At 40.4% G+C, this 23,837-nt stretch overlaps 1 protein-coding gene across 7 annotated transcripts in view; it reads left to right on the top strand.

The window, feature by feature from the left end:
- The window catches only part of CLEC16A (C-type lectin domain containing 16A), a 177,424-nt gene that overhangs the window by 103,112 nt on the left and 50,475 nt on the right, over positions 1–23,837 (top strand). For all 7 annotated transcript variants that reach the window (XM_074965454.1, XM_074965453.1, XM_074965452.1 and 4 more), the window contains exon 19: positions 22,225–22,376. In XM_074965454.1, the coding sequence (XP_074821555.1) occupies positions 22,225–22,376 (152 nt within the window). The remainder of the gene's footprint in view (positions 1–22,224; positions 22,377–23,837) is intronic.

Below are 23,837 nucleotides of genomic sequence, written 5' to 3'. Positions count from 1 at the left end.
GACCATTTCATATGGGAATCATAGGGCTTGTCTTCACTACTGCAATCGATGCAGCGGGTGTTGATTTAGTGGGTCTAGTGAAGACCCGCTAAATCGATGGCAGAGCACACTCCACTCGACCCCAGTACTCCACCTGTCAGAGAAGAGTAAAGTAATTCGACCAGAGTGTGTCTCCCATTGACACAGCGCAGTGAAGACACTGGGGTAAGTCAACCTAAGCTACATTGACTCCAGCTATGTTCTTCATGTAGCTGGAGAAGCATAACTTAGGTCGACTTACCCCAAGTAGTGATGACAAGCCCTTTATGTTGGCATCCAGAGTTTGTGCACCAGATATGTCCAGCGCTTCCTTCTAATTCTGGAGGAGACAAGCTGTTGATTGGTGACTTCTTGGATCTCTTTGGAGAAACTTCATTACCATCCAATGCCCAGAATCTTTCATAAGCACTTTTTGAAGGCTCCTAGTTTTCTGTCTTTGAAGGAGTCTACTTTTTTTGTCTGACGTTGTGGTAGATCTCAGTTTTCGCAGCCGTATGTTAATATTGAGATTGTTTGAGTTGAAAACAGTTTTGTTCTCGTGCTGAATATCTTTGGTTTTTCATATGTTGTTGAGTTTAGTGAATGCTGTTGGATGACTTTCCTATCTTTGATGTCACTTCCTTCTTGAGATCTCCGTTGGCTACTATGGTGCTGCCCAGGGTGATGAACTATTCTTCTTTCTTTGTTTTTGCCTTCTGATGTGAATTTGTTGCTTTGCATCAGAGTTTCAAGGATATTTGTTGTGGCGTAACTGATTTTGAGCCCTATTTGACTTATTGTTCGTGTCAGGTTATCTGTCTTTGTAGCTTTTTGGGAGTGTCGCACAGTAGTGCAATATCATCAGCAAAGTCTCTAGATCTTCAAAGCATTTGCTATTTACCCCTGCTATACCAGCAATTGTGTTGCTAATACACTTCATAATCCAGTCTATGGCAATGTCAAACAGCAGATTCATAGATTCCAAGGCCAGAAGGGACCATTGTGATCTAGTCTGACTCTGCTGTATGGGGCAGACCATAGAACTTCCCCAAAATAGTTCCTAGAGCATGTCTTTTAGAAAAAACATCCAATCTTTGATTTAAAAATTCTCAGCAATGGAGAATCCATCCTTGGTAAATGGTTGCAATGGTTAATTGCTCTCACCATTAAAATTGCCTTATTTCCAATCTGAATTTGTCTAGCTTCAACTTTGATCCACTTGCTCTTGTTCGATCTAGCAGAGAAAGGTAGAAGAGCCTGTTAAATATTTGTTCCCCATGTAGGTATTTATAGATTGTAATCAAGTCACCCCTTAACCTTCTCTTTGTTAAGTTAAACAGACCGTGTTCCTTAAGTCTATCGCTATAAGACAAGTTTTCTTGTCCTTTAATCATTCTCAGGGCTCTTCTTTGAACCCTCTCCAATTTATCAACATCTTGAATTATGAACATCAGAACTGGACACCATATTCCAGCATTGGTCACACGAGTGCCAGATACAGAGGTAAAATAACTTCTACTCAAGATTCCCCTATTTATGCATCCTAGGGTCTCATTAGTCTTTTTGGCTACAGCATCACATTGGGAGCTCATGTTCAGCTGATTATCCCCCTCTACCCCAAAATCTTTTTCAGAGTCACTTCTTCCCAGGATAGAGTCCTTCATCCTGTAAGCATGGCCTACACTCTTGGGTTACTAGATGTATACATATTTGCATGTAACCATATTAAAATGCATATTGTTTGCATACAGTTTACCAAGTGATCTAAATCACCCTGAATCAGTGACATGACCTCTTTATTATTTACCACTTCCCCAACTTTTGGATCATCTGACAACTTTATCAGTGATGATTTGTTTTCTTTCAGGTCAAACTAAATAATGTAGGGCCAAGAACCAATCCTTGCAGGACCCCACTGGAAACAGACCCTCTTGATGACGACTCCCTGTTTACAGTTACATTTTGAGACCTATCGGTCAACCAATTGTTAATCCTTTTAATGTGTACCATGTTAATTTAATCTTTTTTTATCAAAATGTTGTGTAATATCAAGTCAAACACCTTACAGAAGTTCAAGTATATTATGTCAACATTGTTACTTTTATTACCCAATCTTGTAATCTCATCAAAAATAAGAGAAATCAAGTTAGTTTGACTGGATCTATTTTCAGTAAACCCATGTTGATTAGCATGAATTACAATACCCTCCCCCCCACCCCCCTTTTTTTTTTTAATTAGAGTCCCATATCAGCTGCTCTATTATTTTGCCTGGGATTGATGTCAGACTGACAGGCCTATAATTACTTGAGTCATCCTGTTTACCCTTTTTAAAAATTAACACATCGTCATCCTTCCTCCAGGTTCTTGTAACTTCCCCAATGTTTCAAGACTTATTGAAAATCAATGTTAACAGTCCAGTGAGCTCCACCACCCACTCTTTTAAAACTCTTGAGTGCAAGTTATCGGTCCCTGCTGATTTTTAAAAAATCTTGTTTCTGTTTAATGTTCTCCAGTGATATTAGTGCAATGGAAAGAGTGTTGTCATCATGAGATTGTATCATCCATTTTTTCCCAAATACAGAACAGAAATATTTATTGAATACTTCTGCCCTTTCTGCATTATCGATAATTCTATCATTTCCATCTAGCAATGGATCAATTCCATTTTCAGGATTCTTTTTGTTCCTAATATATTTAAAAAAACTCCTTCTGGTTATCCTTAACTCAGCTGGCCATAAATTTCTCCTTTTGTCCCTTGGCTTCCCTTATTAATTTTATACAATTCCTAACTTCTTTGGTTTATATGCTTCTCCTTTTTCTTCTATTTGCTCAGAATTGTTTTCAGATTTGTGAAACTGGCACTGTTAAACCATGAAGTGTGTGTGTATATATAACTGATCTGGATTTTATTCTGCTTGCACATTATAAATGTAATCAAGTCATGAACATTCCCCTGTGTTGGCTGCAACACTTTTTGAATTAAGAAATTGTAACCTATAATGTTTAGAAATTCCAAGGATGTTTTAGTACTGGCAGCATAGGTTGCTCAAACTGAAGTCCCCCAGGATCTCCTTCCCCCTACCCCCCACACACACACATTATAGATAGGTGCATAAGGAAGGGGTCATCCTGTTCCCTAGTGTGATTTGGTGGCCTGTAGCAGACACCAACTTGTACTCCATCGTATACTTTATCTGTTAGGACATTGATCCATAAGCATTCAAGATTATTTTCTTCTGAGTTATCAGTGACTCAAATAAGTATTGACAGGTTTCAGAGTAACAGCCGTGTTAGTCTGTATTCGCAAAAAGAAAAGGAGTACTTGTGGCACAAGTCTCTAAGGTGCCACAAGTACTCCTTTTCTTTTTTCAAATAAGTATTGCCATTTTTGACATAAAGTGCCACTGGATCCTTCCTAAATACTTTATAACCACTGATGTTAACATTCCAGTCATTTTAATCATCCCACCAGATTTCAGTAATACCAACTAGATCGTATTTATGCTTATACATGAGCAGTTCCAATGCCTCTTGTTTGTTACCCAGACTGCTAGCATTATTGTATAGACAATTCCAGAATTTCTTTCCTCCATGTTCTTCTTGATTGATTTTGTTCTGAGAGGAGACTGCAGCTCTGTTTCATGCCAGTGTCCACTGTGAACTACTCTGTCTGGTTGTTCACCCTTACAGAGCACTTCACATCTCTATATGTGGCCTTAATGATGATTACAACTTTAGCTGGGATTTTAAATGAAAGCAAATATATGTGTTTCATTCTAGTGGATGAGTTATCACTTTCAAAAGCAGTGCTGTTAATGTTTGTGGTAAACTCAGACCAATTCATATCTATAATCTTACTGTAAATTATTACTGTTAATATACTGAGATGTTGCTGTCTTTCAGTGTTGCCCACTCCCTCCTTTTTATCCTGTTTCATACTTGGTGTCTTATATGAGAACCCGTTTTTATATTTAAAAAAGGTTAGTTCTCCTTTGAGTGATTGTTCATGTATGCATTCCACTGCAGGTATAGGTGTACCCAATGCACTCGAATCAGACTTTTGCCAGCTGTACTACTAGACAAAACAGGTGTCCCTGCTCTCCTTGTGCACTGTGCCAAGGCCATAAAAGGGGCATGTCTGCTGCTGCTGCCCTCTAAGTTCTTTCTCAACAACCATCTGTGATGAGTCAGAGCTCCCCATAAGTGTTTGTTTACATTAGCCAGTGTTTTCAGAAAAGCTAATGAAAAGAATGGCCCCTTCTTTAGGAGTACAGGAGCTCATTCAAGAAAATCTTCATAATATTTTACAAACCCCTGCTCTGGGAAGGGTTGCCCTTCCCGTTACCAAAGCCTGGGTGTAGCTGGCAAAACCCCTCTGGCAGACCCCGGCATCTGTACCATCTATAGCCAAGAGACTGGACAGATGCTACAAAGTCCCTCTAAAGGACTTTGATTATTTTTTCATATATCTGGTCCCTGACTATTGGTGGTCATGGCTACCAATCAGCACTCCCAGCAGTCTCATCCCAAAGCAATTCCTAAAGACCAAGAGATTGGATGTGTGCAGCAGGAAGGCTTACAGCATGGCTACGGTTCAAATGAGGATGGCTAACTTTCAAGTTCTTCTGTTCAACTATAATTTTATTAATTTCACAGCATTAGCCAAGTTAGCGGACAAACTACTGGAAGAGTATAGGGAACAGTTTATGGATCTTTCAGAAGGGCACCTCATGGCATAAACATCCCTCCAGGCAGCTATTGACATAGCTGATACAATTTCACAGTCCATGGCCACAGCCCTGAGACATTCTTGGCTGCAGATGTCTAGAATTCCAAAGGAGCTACAAAATGCAATCAAGGATTTGCCGTTTGAGGGGTCTAAGCTGTTCTTTCAAAATACTGGTGACACCATGGATACCCCAAAAGACTGCCAGGTGACTTTGAGGTCTTCAGGGGTTTACACCCCAAGTTCAAAGAGGAAGCAATATACAACTCAGCCCTAGTACTGATGGCATTTCCATCAGCGATTCCAGGACTCTAAGAGAAGATCTAGGCATTTTCAGTGTCAGCAGATGACTTCGTCTCAGCCAGACCTTCTCACCAGACATTGACAGCCTCTAAGTAGTCATTCTGACTGTCTCCTGAAGGACTGTATACCAGTCTCTCCACCTATCCCGCCTTTTGGAAGATGTCTATTGCTCATTTACAGCACTTGGAATGAAATAACATTGGACAAGTGGGTGCTCCACCCTGTAAAGGAGGGATGTGTTATTCAGTAAACATCCCTCCCTTTCCCCAACTCACCGTCCCTGTCCTTTTTCAGGAACATGTCTCACAAGACCATGTTGCTTCAAGAAGTACTGTCTCTTCTGGAATTGGGAGCTATAGAAGAGGTTTCTTGTCATCGCAGAGGTAAAGAATTCTATTCCTGTTACTTCCTAATTCCCATTTTAGACCACAGGAAGTTGAACAGCTTTATCAAGAAAATCAAATTCAAGGCAGTTATCCTCACTTCCATTACCAATTCACTGAAGAGTGGAGATTGATATGCTGCCCTAGATTTGCAGGACACACACTTCCATGTGCCAATACATACTGGCCATAGGAGGTAGTATGCTTTAGAGCAAGGGACACCCACTACTCTGAAGCTCCCCTTTCACCTGTCATTGGCCCCAAGGGTCTTCACAAAATGCATGGCGGAAGTAGTGACCTACCTGCGCTATCCAAATTTTCCTTTACCTGGACAATTGGCTATTGCACAATGCCTCAAGCATCCAAATACGTAGCAGCATCCTCATCAGGCAGAATTTACTTAATTTGGGCCAGAAACTGAATTTAGACCAATTAATGTTACAGCCAACACAGCATATAACATTCTCAGGCCATTGTGGTTATAACAACGAGGTCTGCTCCTATCTTCTGATGGGCAGGTTTCAGTCCATAGTTGCTCTGTCTATTGGCCTTAAGCACAGAAGCTTAAACTATCACCATATTATTTTTAAGCCTTGTGAGTTTTTAGCTCACTTATGCTTCCAGAATTTTCTGTATACAAAGATCTTCCTGCTTTGTTCAGTTAGTCTTCTAACTTTGGGGGCAGATAGGTAATGACTAAAAAACTAGTCAAGGCAAAGAACTCCAATAAGTATTTCTTTTGTAACTTGATGGTGCGATAGTTTGACTGTGGTGGTGGGTGGGGTGGTTGCTGCCTCTTTCTTTGACTGTCTCAGCTGTTTACGAGGCAGTTCGAGTTTTGCTTCTTATGTTTTTGTTAAACGCAGTAGATTTCCCCCTTTGAATACCACGTGCCCTATTACCCATAACTCTCTGCGTCTTACCTCATCCATCGTGCCTTCCATGTGCTGACCTACAGGCTTTCTTCCAGCATGCTCCAACATGTGGAGTTGGGGGAAACTGCATAATCTGCAATCACTTTCTCTAACTTCTTCTGGATTGTCCAAGAGTTTCTCTTTGCCCTTGAGATATGGGTGTAGCTGAGGGCTCTTTTCTCAACTGTCTCCTGGGGCTGGAAGCATGCTGGAGTTTAAACATGTCATCCATTATATTTGCTTCCTGAGCACTGCAAAAAAATGTACTCAGGCATTAAGTGTTAATTTACAAAACAAGTGGTAGGAAAAATGTTTTGGCTACGTGGCCTATTCAGGAATCCAAAATGTTCAACAGCTTTGTATAATAAAATTAACAAATAAGCCTTTACTTTTTTCAAAATCTCTATTAAGGTCTGAAAAGAATAGATTGTCAATTGTAAAGGCCTGCCTAATTTCAGAAAGTTTTTATAGTACTTACTTTTGTTGTTCAAATGGCTTCCAAGAAACTTCACGCTTTTTCTTTTGGTTCCTTACCGGTTCCTTACCAGTTCCTTTACAGTTCTATGTACCGTTCATAAACAATGCCATGTACTTTCCTAGAAAGGAAGCTTGGTTTAAATGTATTATTCAAATATGAGTCATTCTGATAAATAACTGCTTAGGTAACAGTATGATGAAAGTGGCTTTGAAAAATACTTCCTCTTTTGTAGTCCAGCAACTTGTTGCTTCGTAGATAAGTTTATTATACATGGTATCAATGAGATTTTGGAGGGAGTCCAGGAAATAATCTCTGATAATTTAAGCCCTGGTTGCAAACCCTTTCCAAACAGCTAATTCAACATCTCCTCTATCACATTCCTTTACATCTGTCACCTCGTTATACAATGTCTGCATACAGAAATGAGATGCTGGTGTGAAAGTTATAAACCACCATGCTCTTCTGCCCTGTCTTTTGGTCTCTGAGTCACTCCCCAAGTGAAGAGCCTTTTGATGCACTCCTTTCACTGAAGGTGAACCTTGCAAATCTCTGACATAGGAAAGGTCTATATCATAAATTGAGGTATAATTGTAGTGAGGCATCCCCACTCTAATTTTAATCCGCCTAGTATGGGAAACAATAGCAGTGAAGTTCAACCTTCACTAGTGAGTAAATAATTATTGCCGTGCACAGTGTAGGAAAATGGATATGGAATTTTCTAGTACAGATACAACTCTTGCTCAATATCGGAGAATAAAAAAATGACTTTGTATAAAAATCTATAGAACACATTGGTTAACATGCCAATATCTACATTTTTCCTGCTCCTAAGATATCTCACCCTTGCCTTTAGAGTTGATTTTTTTTCCCCTTGCATTTCGTGTATCTTGTTTTCCACCAAATTGAAATTTAAGGGACACAGTCAACATAAAATATATATAGTTAAAAAAACTGAGTTAAAAGGGGTTTCAGATTCCACATTAGTCCCATACCTGCCTGCCAATTTTTGTAGCTTTAAAATTACTTTGGCACAGCAACCTGGAAATAAATGTTTTAGAAGACCCACAGAAGCAGGAGAGAGTGAAACTGTTCATTCCCAAAGTGGTGCCAAATGCATAAGGTAAACAAACTGATTACAGGTAAAAACCATGTAACATTCACAAGCATCAGAAGGATAGCCATGTTAGTCTGGATCCACATAAACAACAAAGCATGATTTCTAATTTGACTGTCCGTCAAAAAGGATGACAGTTTTTAATTTATGGTTTTGATCAGGTCAGAGAATTCATAATCTGTTATATAACAGTGTATCTGTAGAGGAGGAAGATGAGGAAGTACTAAAGATGCTGTTACTGAATTATGACTACCTGTGTTTTTAAATTCCATGTTTATGAATTGTTACCTGATTTTGAGATGCTGAGCTGAGAGAGCTATAGGTGCCGCTGAAAATCAGGCCCAGAACCCTCTTTGGATAGTTTGAGCATGTACCCTAAAAGTTAAGATACTTGTTTTTATTTTTTCTGGTGTGGGGGGGAGTAGTGACTTTTTTCATCTTTATACATGCTCAGTACTTAAAGATTTTGGTACAAGGGCAGTTTCACACTTTTGATACATATATTAACAGGTTGTTGTTTTTAGGCGCTTTTGTGATTTTATGGTTACATATTTTATAACCTTGCTAAATGTACAAGTAATATTAAAAAAACTATAGGCCACAAAATTGCCAGGCATCAAGACATCAAATAGGGACTAATGTTGGAAGCCAAATTAATTAATAAAAAATATAAAAGATTCTAACTCATTTGAACATATATGGATTTATATTTAACTAAACCAATATATCAAATATGTAGTGTTGTCATTGTCAATAAGACAGATGGTACAGAACCCTGAGTTTGCTCAGTCTAAAGGTTTAAGATATGATGCAATGTATTCTTGTAGAAAAAACTGCATACCTCACATACACAGTAATCATTAGTAACTGCTTTTTGTTTTTGTACAATTTTGTATTGAAAACTTATTTAAATTTATGACAAAATAAAAATAGGGAAACCATGTTCTATTATATTACTGCCTCCCCACTCACACACAAAAAAAATAGAAATTTCTCAGTGTGTTGGATTTTTGGCCATTATTCATGTTAAAAAAATTAATGTCACCTGTTTAATATGTGCAGTGTCTAAAATAAGAAACAAACAGGAACTCAATACTTATAGCAGAAATACTTCTAATGAATGTTTGTCCCTGGTTGGTGTCTGATGTATTTCCCCTAGAATCTTGGAATCATTTTATTTTGGAGTTGTCCGCTGCCTACTGTGTCTCTTCTACTTAAAGTGGGACAGAAAGTTCCAGTAGACACACCTTCATTCAGCCAAGAAGAATTCCAGATCGCAGTCCAGAAGTTCAAGTCTGAGAAGGCACCAGGGGTTTGTAACATCACCCTGAGTTGTTGAACACAAGTGAGAGTGTTATACCATGGCTGCATAGGCTCTTCAAGGCCATCTTGTGTATTAGTATCCTCCCAAATGACTCAAAGAAGGATGCTACTCTGCGTATGTTCAAAAAAGCCACAAATAGCTATTATAGAGGTTTTATGCTGTTGTTGGTCCCAGGGGCTGTCTTCCTGCTTCCATGTTAGTATCCCAATCAGCAGTGCACTTTCTGGCGAAGGATATTGAGCGCAGTTTTATACTTGGTTGTTCCAATGGCAACCAGCTCATTCCCTTCAGATAGCTTTTTGAGAAGATGGCTGCATTTAATAAATGGTGCTCAGCACTTTTTTTGGGGGGGGGGGAGGGGGGGGTGTTCTATGAAACCTTTGATTCTGTACATTGAGCAAGCTTGTGAGATCTGATGAGGCTACTTGCCCTCAGTAGGAAGATACCGTTATTGTTGTAGGAGTTCTATAATGAAAAAGAAAGCTGTGTTCAAGTCAATGGTAGATACATGGCATGGTTTCCAGGAAAGTTCAGCAAGGCTGTGTCCTGTCACCATTGTTCAGTTTTGATAGGTTGATAAGTTTTTTGAGGAGGCAGATGTTTGTGATCTCCATCTGAACACTATTTTGCTTCAAGATCTCCAATACACTGATGCCTTTGCCTTGTTGGCTCAGTTTGGGTCACTGCAGCTGATGCCTGATTGGTTCAGGCAAGAAGCAGTGAACATCAGTCTTGTTGCTAATCTGAATAAAATATATTAATTAATCTGAATACAGCTAAATCCCTGGCCAATACAATCAAGTGGCAGTTTGATGTTTGAGTCTCATCATCTTCATCAGCTGCTCCATATTAAGTCCTAGGACATCAACGATGAGGATAGTCCTAGTCAAACCCTGCCACCTAGATCTCAAGCATTGATTCGATTTTGGCAACTTTCTTGGTACTGATATATTAACATAAATATAAGCCATACTGGGTCAGACCAAAGGTCCATCTAGCCCAGTATCCTGTCTTCTTCCAGTGGCCAATGCCATGTGCACCAGAGGGAATGAACAGCACAGGTAATCATAAAATGCTCCATACCCTGTCGCTCATTTCCAGCTTCTGACAAACAGAGGCTAGGTACACCATCCCTGCCCATCCTGGCTAATAGCCATTGATGGACCTATCCTCCATGAACGTATCTAGTTCTTTTTTGAACTCTGTTATAGTCACGACATCCTCTGGCAAGGAGTTCCACAGGTTGACTGTGCATTGTGTGAAAAAATATTTCATTTTGTTTGTTTTAAATCTGCTGCCTATTTCATTTGATGACCCCTAGTTCTTGTGTTACGAGAAGGAGTAAATAACACTTCCTTTTTTACTTTCTCCACACCAGTCATTATTTTATAGACTTCTATCATATCCCCCCTTAGTCATCTCTTTTCCAAACTGAAAAGTCCCAGTCTTATTACTCTCTCCTCATATGGCAGCCATTCCATATCCCTAATCATTTTTGTTGCCCTTTTCTGAACCGTTTCCAATTCCAATATATCTTTTTTTTTTTTTTTTTTTTTTTTTTTTTGAGATGGGGCGACCACATCTTTATGCAGTATTCAAGATGTGGGTGTACCATGGATTTATATAGAGGCAATATGATATTTTGTCATCTTATCTATCCCTTTCCTAATGATGCCCAACATTCTGTTAGCCTTTTCAACTGCCACTGCACGTTGAGTGGATGTTTTCAGAGAACTATCCACAATGACTCCAAGATCTTTGTCTTGAGTGGTAACTGCTAATTTAGACCCATCACTGTATATGTATAATTGGGATTATGTTTTCCAGTGTGCATTACTTTGCATTTATCAATATGAAAGACCCATGAATTATGAAGTACATTTACCAAGGAATACCACTGCATGGTCAGCGATCACTTGGTCACCAAAAGCTTCAGTGTCGCAATAAGGCTGCCAGTAATGGGTATAGTCCTAACATTCAGCCAGAACATCTTAAGGATCTAGCTAGAGAGAGATCCAGGGTGGTGCTCAGCCATCAAGAAGGCTATGTCCCTTTGGGATTTGTCATTATGGCAGTAATCAGTACACAACAGCCAAGTGATTGTACACTTTGAGACAAAGTACTAGTACTTAGGTTATGTTTACATTGCAAGGTAGGGATGTGATTCCCCTGCTTAGGTACACATACTCGCGCTAGCTCTCATAGAGCTAGTGCCAGTACAAATAGCAGGGTAGCCGCAGTAGCATGAGCAGCAGAGGCATGGCTGAGCTGTGTCAAGTACATACCCACCAGTTTCAGGTGGGTTTGTACTCTGCACAGCTCAGTTGTGCCCCCGCTGCCTGTGCTACCGTGGCTACCCAGCTGTGTATGCTGGCCCTCTCGATGAGAGCTAGCGCGAGTATGCGTAGCTGAGCAGAGGGATCCCATGCCTACCTCACGATGCAGATATATCCTAAGGAAACACTTTGAGAGAAAAATGTGCAGTCAGTTGATACTATGTACTCATTACTTTCATAATGACAAATCCCATTTGTTTATATGATCAGGGGAATCCCATATCTAGCTCCCAGTGTAGATGTAGCCTTAGAGGCTGGTGGGTAAGGGCATAAGCACCCACATCAAATCCCAAGTCTCTTGTCCATGTGAGCCATTACTTGCTGTTTCTCGTTTTATTTCTCTCTGTATAACATCCATTTCTTGTTTAGCTTGGATTTATTTTGCTATTGCAAGTTTTGGCTAGTGTGTTTTTTAAATGTAAAATTATTTTCAAGTTGCTATGCTTGTCTGGCATACAAATATAAAGTGCTTGCCCATCCACATCGCTGAGATATAGTTATATATAAAAAGGTAATGTATCTATTCACATCCTATTAAAAAAAAAAAAAAAGAGGAGGATGGAGTATCAAGTTGTACCTATCAAATCCCCGGTCCAACAATTGGTGCAATGTTTGTTAAATGCATTAGATGAGTGGCTCTCATATACATAAAATACAAAATACTTGGTGTGGCACCACCTTTTGTAATTCTAATCAGAGTCATTGTAATGAATTCTTTCTGATACTGTAAAACAGTCTATGTACCAATAGTGGTTCACACACAGCAGTGCTGAGAATTGCTGTGTTAGAACAGCACCACATTCTGCGTATCTGTTTCTTCACAGAGAATGTACAGGATGGTTAGTGGCTGTGCAAGCTTTACCATACAAACATAACCCATACTCAAGAGTAACTTTTTTCTAATGTTCACTTGATTCTTGGCCTCAGTGTGGAGGCTACCAGTAAGACTGGCAGTTCTGGTGGGGAATTTTATTATTAGATTTACATAGTATCTATCTTCTTCTTTTAAAAATATCTGATATACAAACTGCAGGGTAAACAGGGATCATTTCCATTCACCTGTGAAATAGGGTCAAATTTGGCAAGTGTTAAATGGCACACAGTACTGCTCCCTAACAGTTTGATAGGAAGCTATCCAGTTGGAACTGGAAGGGAAATGTAAGTAGTTGGAAAGGAAATATAATTTGGTAGAAATATAATTACCTAAGTTGCAATTTGACCAGAAAACTTTGGGTAAAAGTTGTCTGCATATAGCTAACCTGCAGCTGCCAGCTCACTACACTCAGGTGACTAAACAACACTCAGGATGTGACAAATTCCATTAATTCTAGAACTGATCTATCACTGGAGCTGATGATTTTGTAAATAGTGCATTTGATCTGGAATACATCACTCAATCTAGAAATTCTTTCAACTAAATGCATTTGAGTTTCTGACATACAGGCAGATCGTTCTATGACTGGTTTGTAGCATAGATGAAAATACTCTCAAGTTCACGAACTGTTTAACCACATTTTTCTCCTTTGATTATTTTTAGTCATCAAATACATTATGTGGCATTAAAACCTCTAGCTACTGTAAATTAGAAAAAAGTGTAACTGGGGTACATAAAAGTTTCCTGTGACGTAGTTCCCTAATAAATGAGTAATTTTTCCTTTCTGCTCCCTGAATAACGTTTACAGTTGTAATGTGACCTGTGTTCCTATCAGATTTAAAATAAAACCAAATGCTCTGATCTTTGGGAAACAAAAAGTAAAGTTTTTCTTTTAGTAACTTTACTGTGGTGCTAACTTGCTGGATCTCAGTCTTAACATGTCAAGGTTTTGTAACTAGACTGTTCAATGCCTACAATAAAACTCCAATGACATAAACAAATGACTGTTCGTAGGATCTGAATTCATACTTTAGTTGTGGGTCTTGGACCTAATCCTGCATTCTTTACTGACTTAAATGGACAAACTGAGGAAACAGAAGTCCACATGGTCATTAACTGGGCTTGTGGTGCCATTAAAGGAGAATGGGAAGGGAGTAGAGGGCACTGATACAATAGATGTAACCAAATAGGTTCTAGAAAAATGTCTTGAAGCATTGCTTGAACTTCCTGGGCTGAAGGCACTTAAGGCTTGTGTGAAAGTTCTCTGAGTACCCAGGCCTGTGAGTCACCTTGTTACACTCTTGTCTGCAGCAAGAGGAAGAATTTCCTGGGCTTAACTGGCTGTCAGATTCCTGACAGCACCAGCATGTTAGCCACTCAAACTGTCTCCTCTGGGCTATGCCAGTCCTTACCTTTTCTTGCAGGTGTACTCCAATCCCCAAGTCCCTTTAACTCCAAGAGCCCATTTATGCCAACTGGCAAAGGGCACATCCAACAAACTGTTGGCATAATATTTACCCAGTGTCTTGTAAGGTACTGTGTAAAAACTGGTGACACACTGGTCATGAATATCCTTGTGTGATGGGTATACTGGTTGTTTATGAAGAGTTACATATGTGTGCTGGAAATAAGTTCATAAAATGTGTTTTTGGAGGCAGTTGATAAACAAGCGTGCCCTAGATAGACGAATGAATGTGGATATTACCTGATTGCCTGGCTTGATTACAAGCAAAAGACAATGAAAATACATTTATAACTAAGGTAAACAAAGTGATTTAATCCAATCAAAAAGCAGATTGGCCAGAGGATGAGGAGGACAGCATGGCATCTGCACACCAGTGGGGGAGAAGAACTGTCTGCAGTATGCTCTTCAAAGGAATACATTTTAAAAGTTTACTAGAGTATAAAAAGGTGGGGAGAGAACCAATTAATGATATATCACTTAAAGGACAAAGCGATGAACAGCACCCTCTGATTCTGTAAACCGTGGATCCTCCTGCCTCAGGGGCTAGAGATGCTGAGAGTTTGATGTAAGTGAGAAAGCTGCTTAGGCTAAGATTGTAGCTTCCTGAAGTTTAGTTTGAGACATTAGAAAGCATCATTTTTGTTTTGTGTGTAACCACACCTGTCTTCTTTCTTTTTCTTAATATCACTTAAATTTATGCTGTTAATAAATAAACTATCTCAGTGCTGTCATAGTATATAAGGTGTGCATCCTCTATTAAGCCAACAGGCTGGTGTGTATTCTGTCTGTTTGGAGACAGCAGACTTGGTTAATTTCTGAGAGCGTCCAGTGAGAGGGACTGGACACGGCAGAGTCACGCCTCTGGGGAACTGGGGTTCAATGAATGTTACCTGTAAGGCAAGGTTTAGACTAGCAAGAGTCTAGAGGAGTTTGCTGATGAGGTGGACAGACTGGTATGGCAGGAGTTATCACATAGTTTAAGCTCCAGCAATGCTCTCTTGTTGAGGAAGAGGAGTAACACAGTTGCGTGCCTGAGGGAAGCATGTCCCCTCTTTAGTGTCCAGCTCCTTATCCACTGAATACACAAGAAATACCATGTCTGTTATCTCCGAGGGAACATGTATGCACCAGGCTGAATGATTCAACGGATGAGTGCTCTGTATAACACAGCAGCACTGAGATGTTTTCATGATAAATACAATAAGTTTGGCTAAAGATTCAAAAGATAATGCAAATGGATAATAGGAACAGGGTTAAACATAAATGAAAATCATAGCATAACAGGCTAACTTTCTGTCTAAAGAGGTTTCTCATCCCCAATACCCTTTGCAGCATTTTAATCAAGCCCGATAGAGATTACATTTTCATGAATGTAAACATGCTGTCAGTTTGCTTCCCAGGCCTGGGATAAAAGGGAGTCCCCTTGCTTTCTTCTTGTATCCCCAGAGTTCGTCTGTCCTCAGGGATAGTAAAAATCCCTGTCACTTGTTTTTCCCAAGTCCCGCTTCTTCCCTGTTGATGTCACATTCTTCTGACTTCCTATGTAAATGGGGCTTCCATTTTACTGGCTGCTAGTGTTTAATTTACATGCTGACCAAGAGACGGGTGAATAAACATCTGGCAGAAAACCTGTTTGTCAGCTCTGCCTTGATACAAACTTTAGTAAAATATTTTCAGCATACATCCATAACTCCTTACATAGTATCTGTACATACATGTCATAATGACATTAATGACCAGGGTGACCCTGCCTTTCATTTAAGACATCACATAATATTCTTCGAACCAGATCGTGTGTACCAGAATCAGGATAATCTTGTAAACTCCTTGACAGTTAACACTGAGAGATTCATGTGTCACAACTTGTCTGTGGTGAGATTTTTTTTCTTAAAATTTCAGTGTTGCATTACCATTGGAGCCACTGCACCAGTGGTATCAACAGAGGGACTTTTAGCATAAAGAGAGCAAAGGTGTCTCTACCACCATGTTGTTTAACCTCACTCTGATCAATTCTAGATGTCACAGTAGTAACTATAGACAAGGTGTTAGCACAATAGCTTCAGTTATTGCTACCCTCATGGAGCTGCCCTGTCAGTATTGCAGCCATGTGAAAATTTAAACACCAGTTCAGTGTAGACTGTGTTATTGAAATATCGGACTATAAAAGGCTGAGCTAAGCAGGCTGTGGCAATTTGGAGCGTACAAACATTCTGTTCCTTTCAAATCAAAACATGATGTGGTCTGGTAGCATATTTTATAGATTGTTCAAGAAATCTGATTTTTATTTAAACATCACTAAATGGCTCAACCTCAACAGGAGAATGCATCCTTTTTTAGCATGCGGTAAAGAGTAAGAGTACAAAAGTGTTCTAAATGCTTTCCTGAGATGACCAATTTCAGTTTCAAAACAAGAGCAACAATGTACCAGTCTATTTGCATCTTGGTGAAAATATTGCTAACTTCCTTTCTCTATGTAAATACCATGAAATAGGCTGTTGGTGATTTGAGAATCTACCACTCTTGATAAATTCTCAAAGGCAACATATCAGAGACTAGCAAACCTTGGAAATAACAGAACCTAGCTGGGGATGCCTGATGGGGCTGATAAGAGAAAACTATCATTTTAGTTTGATAGTACTTTTCTAAAAAAAATCAATACTTTATTTCAGTGTTTTATCCAAAGCCTGTAATGAGATATTAAGGGCCAGATTAAAAAGAAATGATGTTCAGTTTTCCTATTGCTGAAGCCTGATATGGGCTTCAAAACCACATTTATTAGCTTGTGTGTCTTACTGACATTGTACTTCATTCTCCAGGGCTGCCTGCTCCACTTCTTTTACAAGGAAGATTCTATTTAGAACCTGTACAGCATTATCAACAGCAGTACATGCTTCTCCATGCTGTCCTGCCAAAGTTGAAACTGCCAACAAGCATTTTAGTCATGATGGTAGCTTTTGTGAGGGGAGTGTGCGTGTATTCAGTAATCAACTTTCTTGACATAGGGCCCATTTCTCCCCGGCTCCCAGTAATCAATTTGATCACTATTTACCTGTGCTACTTTGAAGCAGGTGGTTTAGAGCAGTTTCTCAACTGATGTTTCTCAGTTAACAGAATCACACAGCCTTGAATATTTCTTTACAACCTAAAGCAAAGAAAATCTCTGTTCCATACACCCTTTTCTCCCATCAAGGTCAAATATTCTGCCAGCCTCCCAAAACATACACAAATGTGTACATAGGCTTATCAATCGGAAAATTCATAGACGTAATAAATTTCAGTTTAAGGCCAGAAGAGACTATTATATCGTTCATCAGATCTCCTGTAGTCAGATCTCTGTACCCCTATATTGAGCCCAGTGTGTACATATTAAATCATATCAATCCTCAGGACCCTAAATAGTTATGCGTGCAGGAGAGACTGATGTGCCACCAAAGGTTGAGATTCCTGAAAAGGCAGGAAATTGACTAGGAGTAAGATGCTAGCAAGTTTTCTACACCACAGGTGGTAGAGGAAGGCAAAAAACTCCAAAGGTTGCAACCAAACTGGCCTAGGGGAAAATTCCCTGCTCACCCCTACTCTGGTGATTAGTTGGACTCTAAGCACATGAGCAATACATACCAGTGAGGTACGTGAGAGAAGATTCGCTGAACCAACTCAGAGCCCTGGCCTACTATGCCCGGTGTCCAATCACCAGCTGTGGGCAATATCTGATGTTTCAGAGGAAGGCAAACACCCCCACCCCCTTCCAAACGTCTGGCCAATCATGCATGGGGAGCAGGAGTTGATATTCCATTAGATTATAGATTATTCATAGAGTATAAAGCCAGAAGGAACCATTGTTGTCATGCAGACTAACCTCATGTATAACACAGGTCATAGAACTATCTTGAATTAAGTTGTGTCTGAACTAGAGCATATATTTTAGAAAAACATCCTAGGTTGAGGTAATATAACCTCCTTACTCCTACTCAAGATTCCCCTATTTGTACGTCCAAGGATCACATTAGCCCTTCTGGCTACTGAGAGCTCATGTTCAGCTGATTATCCTTTGACCCAAGTCCTTTTCAGAGTCATTGCTTTCGAAGATAGAGTACCCCATCCTGTAAGTATGCCCTGCACTCTGTTCCTAGATGTATGGTAATATAAAAACACATATATTGTTTGGTTGTACCCAGATTACCACTCCCCCAAAATTTGTGTCATCTGCCAAGTTCATTGCAATTGTCTTCTTTCAGGTCACTGATAAAAATGTTACATACCACAAGATGAAGAATCAATTTTTGCAGAGCCCCCAAGAAACATACCTGCTTTATCCTTCTCCTCCCCCCATTTACAATTACAATTTGAGACTTAAATCTGTTAGTGAATTTTAATCAATTTAATGTGTGCTATGTTAGTTCTGTATAATTCTAGTTTCTTAGACAAAATGTTCTGCTGTACCAAGTCAAATGTCATATCAAAGTCTACGTATACAATACTATTAGCACTATTAGCTTTATCCCCCAATCTTTTAATCTCATCTAAAAAAAAATTCCAATTAGCTGGATGAGATTTATTTTCCATAAGCTCATGTTGAATAGCATTAATTATAGTATTAATTCTTTTAATTCTTTATTAATCAGTTCTAGTATCAGCTTTTCCATTGTTTTGCCTGGGATCAATGTTAGACCAACTGGTCTATAACTGCCCAGGTATCCAGTTTTCTCTCTCTAAATATTGGCACAACATTAGCTTCCAGTTCTCTGGAGTGAACTTCCCCAGTGTTCTAAAACTTATTGAAAATCAACAGTAGTGGTCCAGAGAGCTCCTTGGCTAGCTCTTTTAAAATCTTGGGTGCAGGTTAGCTGGACCTGCTGATTTCAGAGTGTCTAACTTTAATAGCTGCTGTGTCAGATCTTTCTGAGTTACTATTGGAATGGAAAGTATTTCATCATGATATGAATGCATTATCTAGCCTTTTTCCCAAGCACAGAACAGAAATATTTATTGAATACTTTTTTACAGGGGGAGTGAGAGGGGTATTATTAACAGTTTTTTATCATTTCAATCTAGTAAGGGACTAATACCATTGTTAGGATTCTGTTTGTTCTTAATATAGTTCTTATCCTTAACTCTGCTAGCCATGGAATTCTCCTTGTCTTTTTGCTTCACTTATCAGTTTTCTACAATTCCTAGCTTCTTATAATTGATAGATTATAAAGTAATTAAAAATGTATGTAAAGGGCTTGTGAGAACTTTTTACTTCAAATTAAGGGTCACTAATCTGGAAATGTTGAGCACTGCCCCAGAAGGTTGAGTCATTAATCAAATCTGGCCCATTATCTTGTACCTGGGATAGTTACAAGAAAAAGAATAGAAGATTGTTTTATGTGGAAAACCACTGTAATACCTCTGTTTTACTTTGAAGTAAAAATACAAGGTAACTAGATTAAGACTAAGGTTATCAATAATTCCATACTTTAGCTATGGTGTCTCAATTTCACAGCACTAATAAAAGTGCCAGAATCATCTGGGAATATACTTTATGAAATTATCTTAATGTCCCATGTAACTGGAGCTTCAAGTGATATCCAATATTATCTTACCTGGGTCTCTAATACTCACCGAGCTTACTCAGTGTTTAATTCTTCTGAATTTTTGTGCATCTAATCAACTTCCTAGTAGCAATGAAGACACTTCAGGTGGTACATAGCAGGTTAGTTGTACTTCCCTTGAGCATAGAGAGCTTTTCAGTTACGTTATATTGCTTCAATTTAAGCACGATCACATCCTTAAGTACATTATCTATCTCATTTTAATTTTTCAGCTATTTCATGTAGTTGGCTTAATGCATGTCAGAAGTGAACAAAAATATTTTTTTTAGTTTTTAAAATCAGAGTGTAACACTCATTCAGTTCTAATTGTTGAAGTGTCCGAAAGCTGTACATATTGTGATGTGGTGGTGTTCTCTAACATACATTGAGGGACAAGATATCAGTGGAAAAGAACCACCAGACCATTTCACTTCTCTTCAAATGCAGAAATAGTCAGAGATGGAGGGAGAATGAAATGACTTGTGTGTACTGTGTTATCTTGGAGTTCAGCTACTGGAACTAATGGGGACTGCTTAAACTTACTGTAATATTTTCTCCTATTTACCAGGAATTGTTTTTGAATTCTTTGGTGATGGTTATAAATGCTTTTTGAACAATTATTGCGGTACTGTGTTAGAGTAAATTTTTCAAAAGCTCCTAAATCACTAGATCCCATTTTCACAAGTGACTTAGACTTCCAGGTGACATGGAAGCTTTTGAAAATGTTACCCTTAATCTTGACACATCCTGTATATTGCATTAGATTTGTGTTACAGGTAATTCCATGTTGCAGTATTTTGGTTTTAGACTGTATGCGCAATATGCTTATTCACACCAGACACCCACAGTTACATAGTAATCATCTGTACTCTGCAACTTTCCTCCTAGTCATTTGTCTAGTATGGGGGTGGCCAACCTGAGTCTCAGAAGGAGCCAGAATTTACCAATGTACATTGCCAAAGAGCCACAGTAATATGTCAGCAGCGCCCCATTAACTCCCCCACACCCAACTCCCAGACCCTCCCACCCACCGGCAGATCTGCCAATCACCGCGTCCCCCTCCCTCCCCGCACCTCCCCATCAGCTGTTTCGTGGCATGCAGGAGGCTCTGGGGGGAAGGGGGGAGGAGCGAGGGCACTGCAGTCTCGGGGGAAGGGGCGGAGTGGGGGCAGGGCCTGTGGCAGATCCAGGGGTTGAGCAGTGAGCACCCCACAGCACATTGGAAAGTTGGCACCTGGAGCTCCAGTCCCGGAGTTGGTGCCTATACAAGGAGCCACATATTAACTTCTGAAGAGCCTCATGTGGCTGCGGAGCCACAGGTTGGCCACCCCGGTCTAGTAGTTCAGAGTCTCTGGACAACCCACAGAATGAAACTGTGCTTCTTAGTATCCTCACCCCTGTTTTGTTTTTGTTCTTTTTTCTTATTGCAATTATGTTGAATGTGTTGCTGGCACACTAAAGAGATGCAGGATGCCAAAATGTAGGCACACTGAATTGTGAGTGACTGTGTGGCTCCCTTTTGATAGAAATAAATTAACTACCTGGATTAGAAACCGGTGTTTTGTGGTGAAAGACACTTTTCTTTTGTTACTGTAAAGCCTGTCCTTATCAAACCAATTTCAGCATATTTGTGAATTATCTGAAAAAATATGGGGTTTGGGCGAAAAAGTAGCAAGAGAATACAGAATGGGAAAAGAAAATAGTACATCCAGAAAGTGAGGAAGGCTAACCTCTATGGCAGGGGTGGGCAAACTATGGCCCATGGGCCACATCCGGCTTGTCAGACCTTTTAATCTGGCCCTCAGCTCCAGCCAGGTAGCAGGTCCTCCGAACCCCTTGATCCCAGCCCAGAGCCCCCTCTTGTACCCCAAACCCCTCACCCCCCCCGCCCCAGCCCTGATCCCCCTTTACCCTCCGAACCCCTCAAGTGTATCCTGGAGCACCCTCATGCACCCCAAACCCCTCAGCCCCACCCCGGAGCCCTTCCCCCCCTCCGCACTTCAATCCCCAGCCCAGAGCCCCCTCCCTTACCCTGAACTCCTCATTTCTGGCCCCGCCCCCAAGCCCACACCCCCAGCCGGAGTCCTTACCCCCGACGCACCCCAACCCCCAATTTTGTGAGCATTCGTGGCCCACCATACCATTTCCATACCTCGATGTGGCCCTCAGGCCAAAAAGTTTGCCCACCCCTGCTCTATAGGCTAGTCTGTTCAACAACTGATGCCAATAGTGTGGTCTTCCACCATGGGAACTGGTAGGAGAGGGAGGAAAACTGAAAGGGGTACTTGGATAAACAAACGAGCAATTGCAAAAACAAATAAATGCATAGCTTTAAGTTCAGAGGTATCTCAGCAGTCCTGAAGAGGGAGATATCAGCAATAACTGATTTAAGTTCAACCCTGAAATCATGTTGAGTGTAACACAAAAGCCTGGTGAACTAAAACCCTTAACCATCTAAATAGCACACCATGTTTGTACTCAAAGCATTCTTGACAAAATAAGTCATCATCCAGTGTATACCAGGAATTAATTCTGAATGGGCATGATAAAATGACTCTGAATGTGAAGAGGAAACGAGTATCTGAAATGTGCCAAGATAACTTTGGTTTCTAATGCAAAGCATATTCCTTGAAAAATCTTGAAATTCCTAACAAAATAAGCTATTGCAGAAGTTAACTGTGATAGCTGCCTATCTTAACTATTTTTTTCTCTTTAGATAACAGCGATTTAATTGCTTGTACAGTGATTACAAAAGATGGCGGTCAGGTTCAGAGATTTCTGGCTGTGGATATTTACCAGATGAGTTTAGTTGAACCAGATGTTGCCAGACTGGGCTGGGGAGTCGTTAAATTTGCGGGCCTTTTGCAGGTAAGATATCTGTTGACCCGAGGATTTGTTTTCCAGCTGAAAAGTCTGTTAATGTAAGAAACAGTGTAATCAAATTTAGTATTGGTTTTATCAGTGTATGTTTTAGATCAATAGCATACCTCCCTATTTTCTGTGTACTTAGTATCCCTTTCTAATTCTATCTTCTATTAAATTGCTTTATGCTATTTCCAGCTTTCCAAAGAAGTTCTTTAAAAGTTCACTAGCTGGACACTTGCAAATGAAGTAACTTCCTCATAAAGGCCCTGCTTCAAGAAAGCATCTCTGTTAATCAGAGCACTGAAGTCCCACTAACGTCAATAGCAGTTAAACACATGCTTAAAGTTAAATCTGTGCTGAAAGGCTCTTCTGAATCACAATAGGGAACAGATCTTATAATACTCATGAAGAAAAGGAAAGAGATGGTTTCTCATCACAAATTAAACTGTGTTTTTAAACTCTGAAATACTTAAACACGAATTCCGGTATTTGCTCTATTAAGTACACTTAAAGAAAATAATAGCTAAAAGGTGCCCTGAAAATTGTGTGTGTGTGTTCTATATGCATGCAAGCACACAATACATCTGGGTATATATTGGGAAGATATTTTAAGTGTGTATTGGGATTTGTTGTGGAATAGTATGAAATCTTTTATTCTACAAAATTACCTAGAACAGTGGTCACCAACTGGTAGATAGTGATCAGCTGATCGATCCTGGAGCCTTTGCCAGTCAATCGTGATTTCCGGTTGCTAAAAGTCCAGCAGCACAGCAGGGCTAACGCAGGCTCCCTGTGTGTCCTGGCCACATGCTGCTCCTGGAAGTGGCCAGCACATCCCTGTGGCCTCGGGGGAGCCCCCTCCCGGAGCCACACCCCAAACCTCCTCCTGCACCCCAAACCATCTTCCCCAGCCCTAATCCATCTTCCCAAGCCAGCACCCAAACCTCCTCCTGCACCCTGAACCTCTCCCGCTCCCCAGCCCTGAGCCCCCGCCCAGAGCCTGCACCCCAAACCGCCTTCCCCAGCCCTAATCCCTCTTCCCAAGGCCGAACCCAAACCTCTCCTGCATGCCAACCACTTGCCTCAGCCCTGACCCCCCCCCCAGAGGCAGAACCCCATATCTCCTCCTGTACCCCATACTCCCTCCTGCACCCCAACACTCTGCCCCAGCCCAGAGCCTCCTCCTGCACCCCAACCCCCTGCCCCAGGCTTAGCCTGGAGCCCCCTCCCACACTCCGAACCCCTCGACTCCAGCCCAGAGCCCACACCCCAACCCCCTGCCCCAGCCCGGTGAAAGTGAGGGAAGGTGGGGGAGAGTGAGCGGGGTGGGGCCCTGGGGAAGGAGCGGGGTAGATCCTGGGTTGCACTTAAATTCAAAAAGTGATATTGTGCATAAAAAGGTTGGAGACCACTGACCTAGAATGTTACAATGAAGAAAGCAAGTATAGATAATTCTAGAGTCTA

The sequence above is a fragment of the Natator depressus genome, chromosome 10 (assembly GCF_965152275.1).
Source record: "Natator depressus isolate rNatDep1 chromosome 10, rNatDep2.hap1, whole genome shotgun sequence".
Taxonomy (NCBI): domain Eukaryota; kingdom Metazoa; phylum Chordata; order Testudines; family Cheloniidae; genus Natator; species Natator depressus.
Note: the sequence above shows the minus strand (reverse complement) of the source record. Positions and strands in the feature narration are given on the sequence as shown.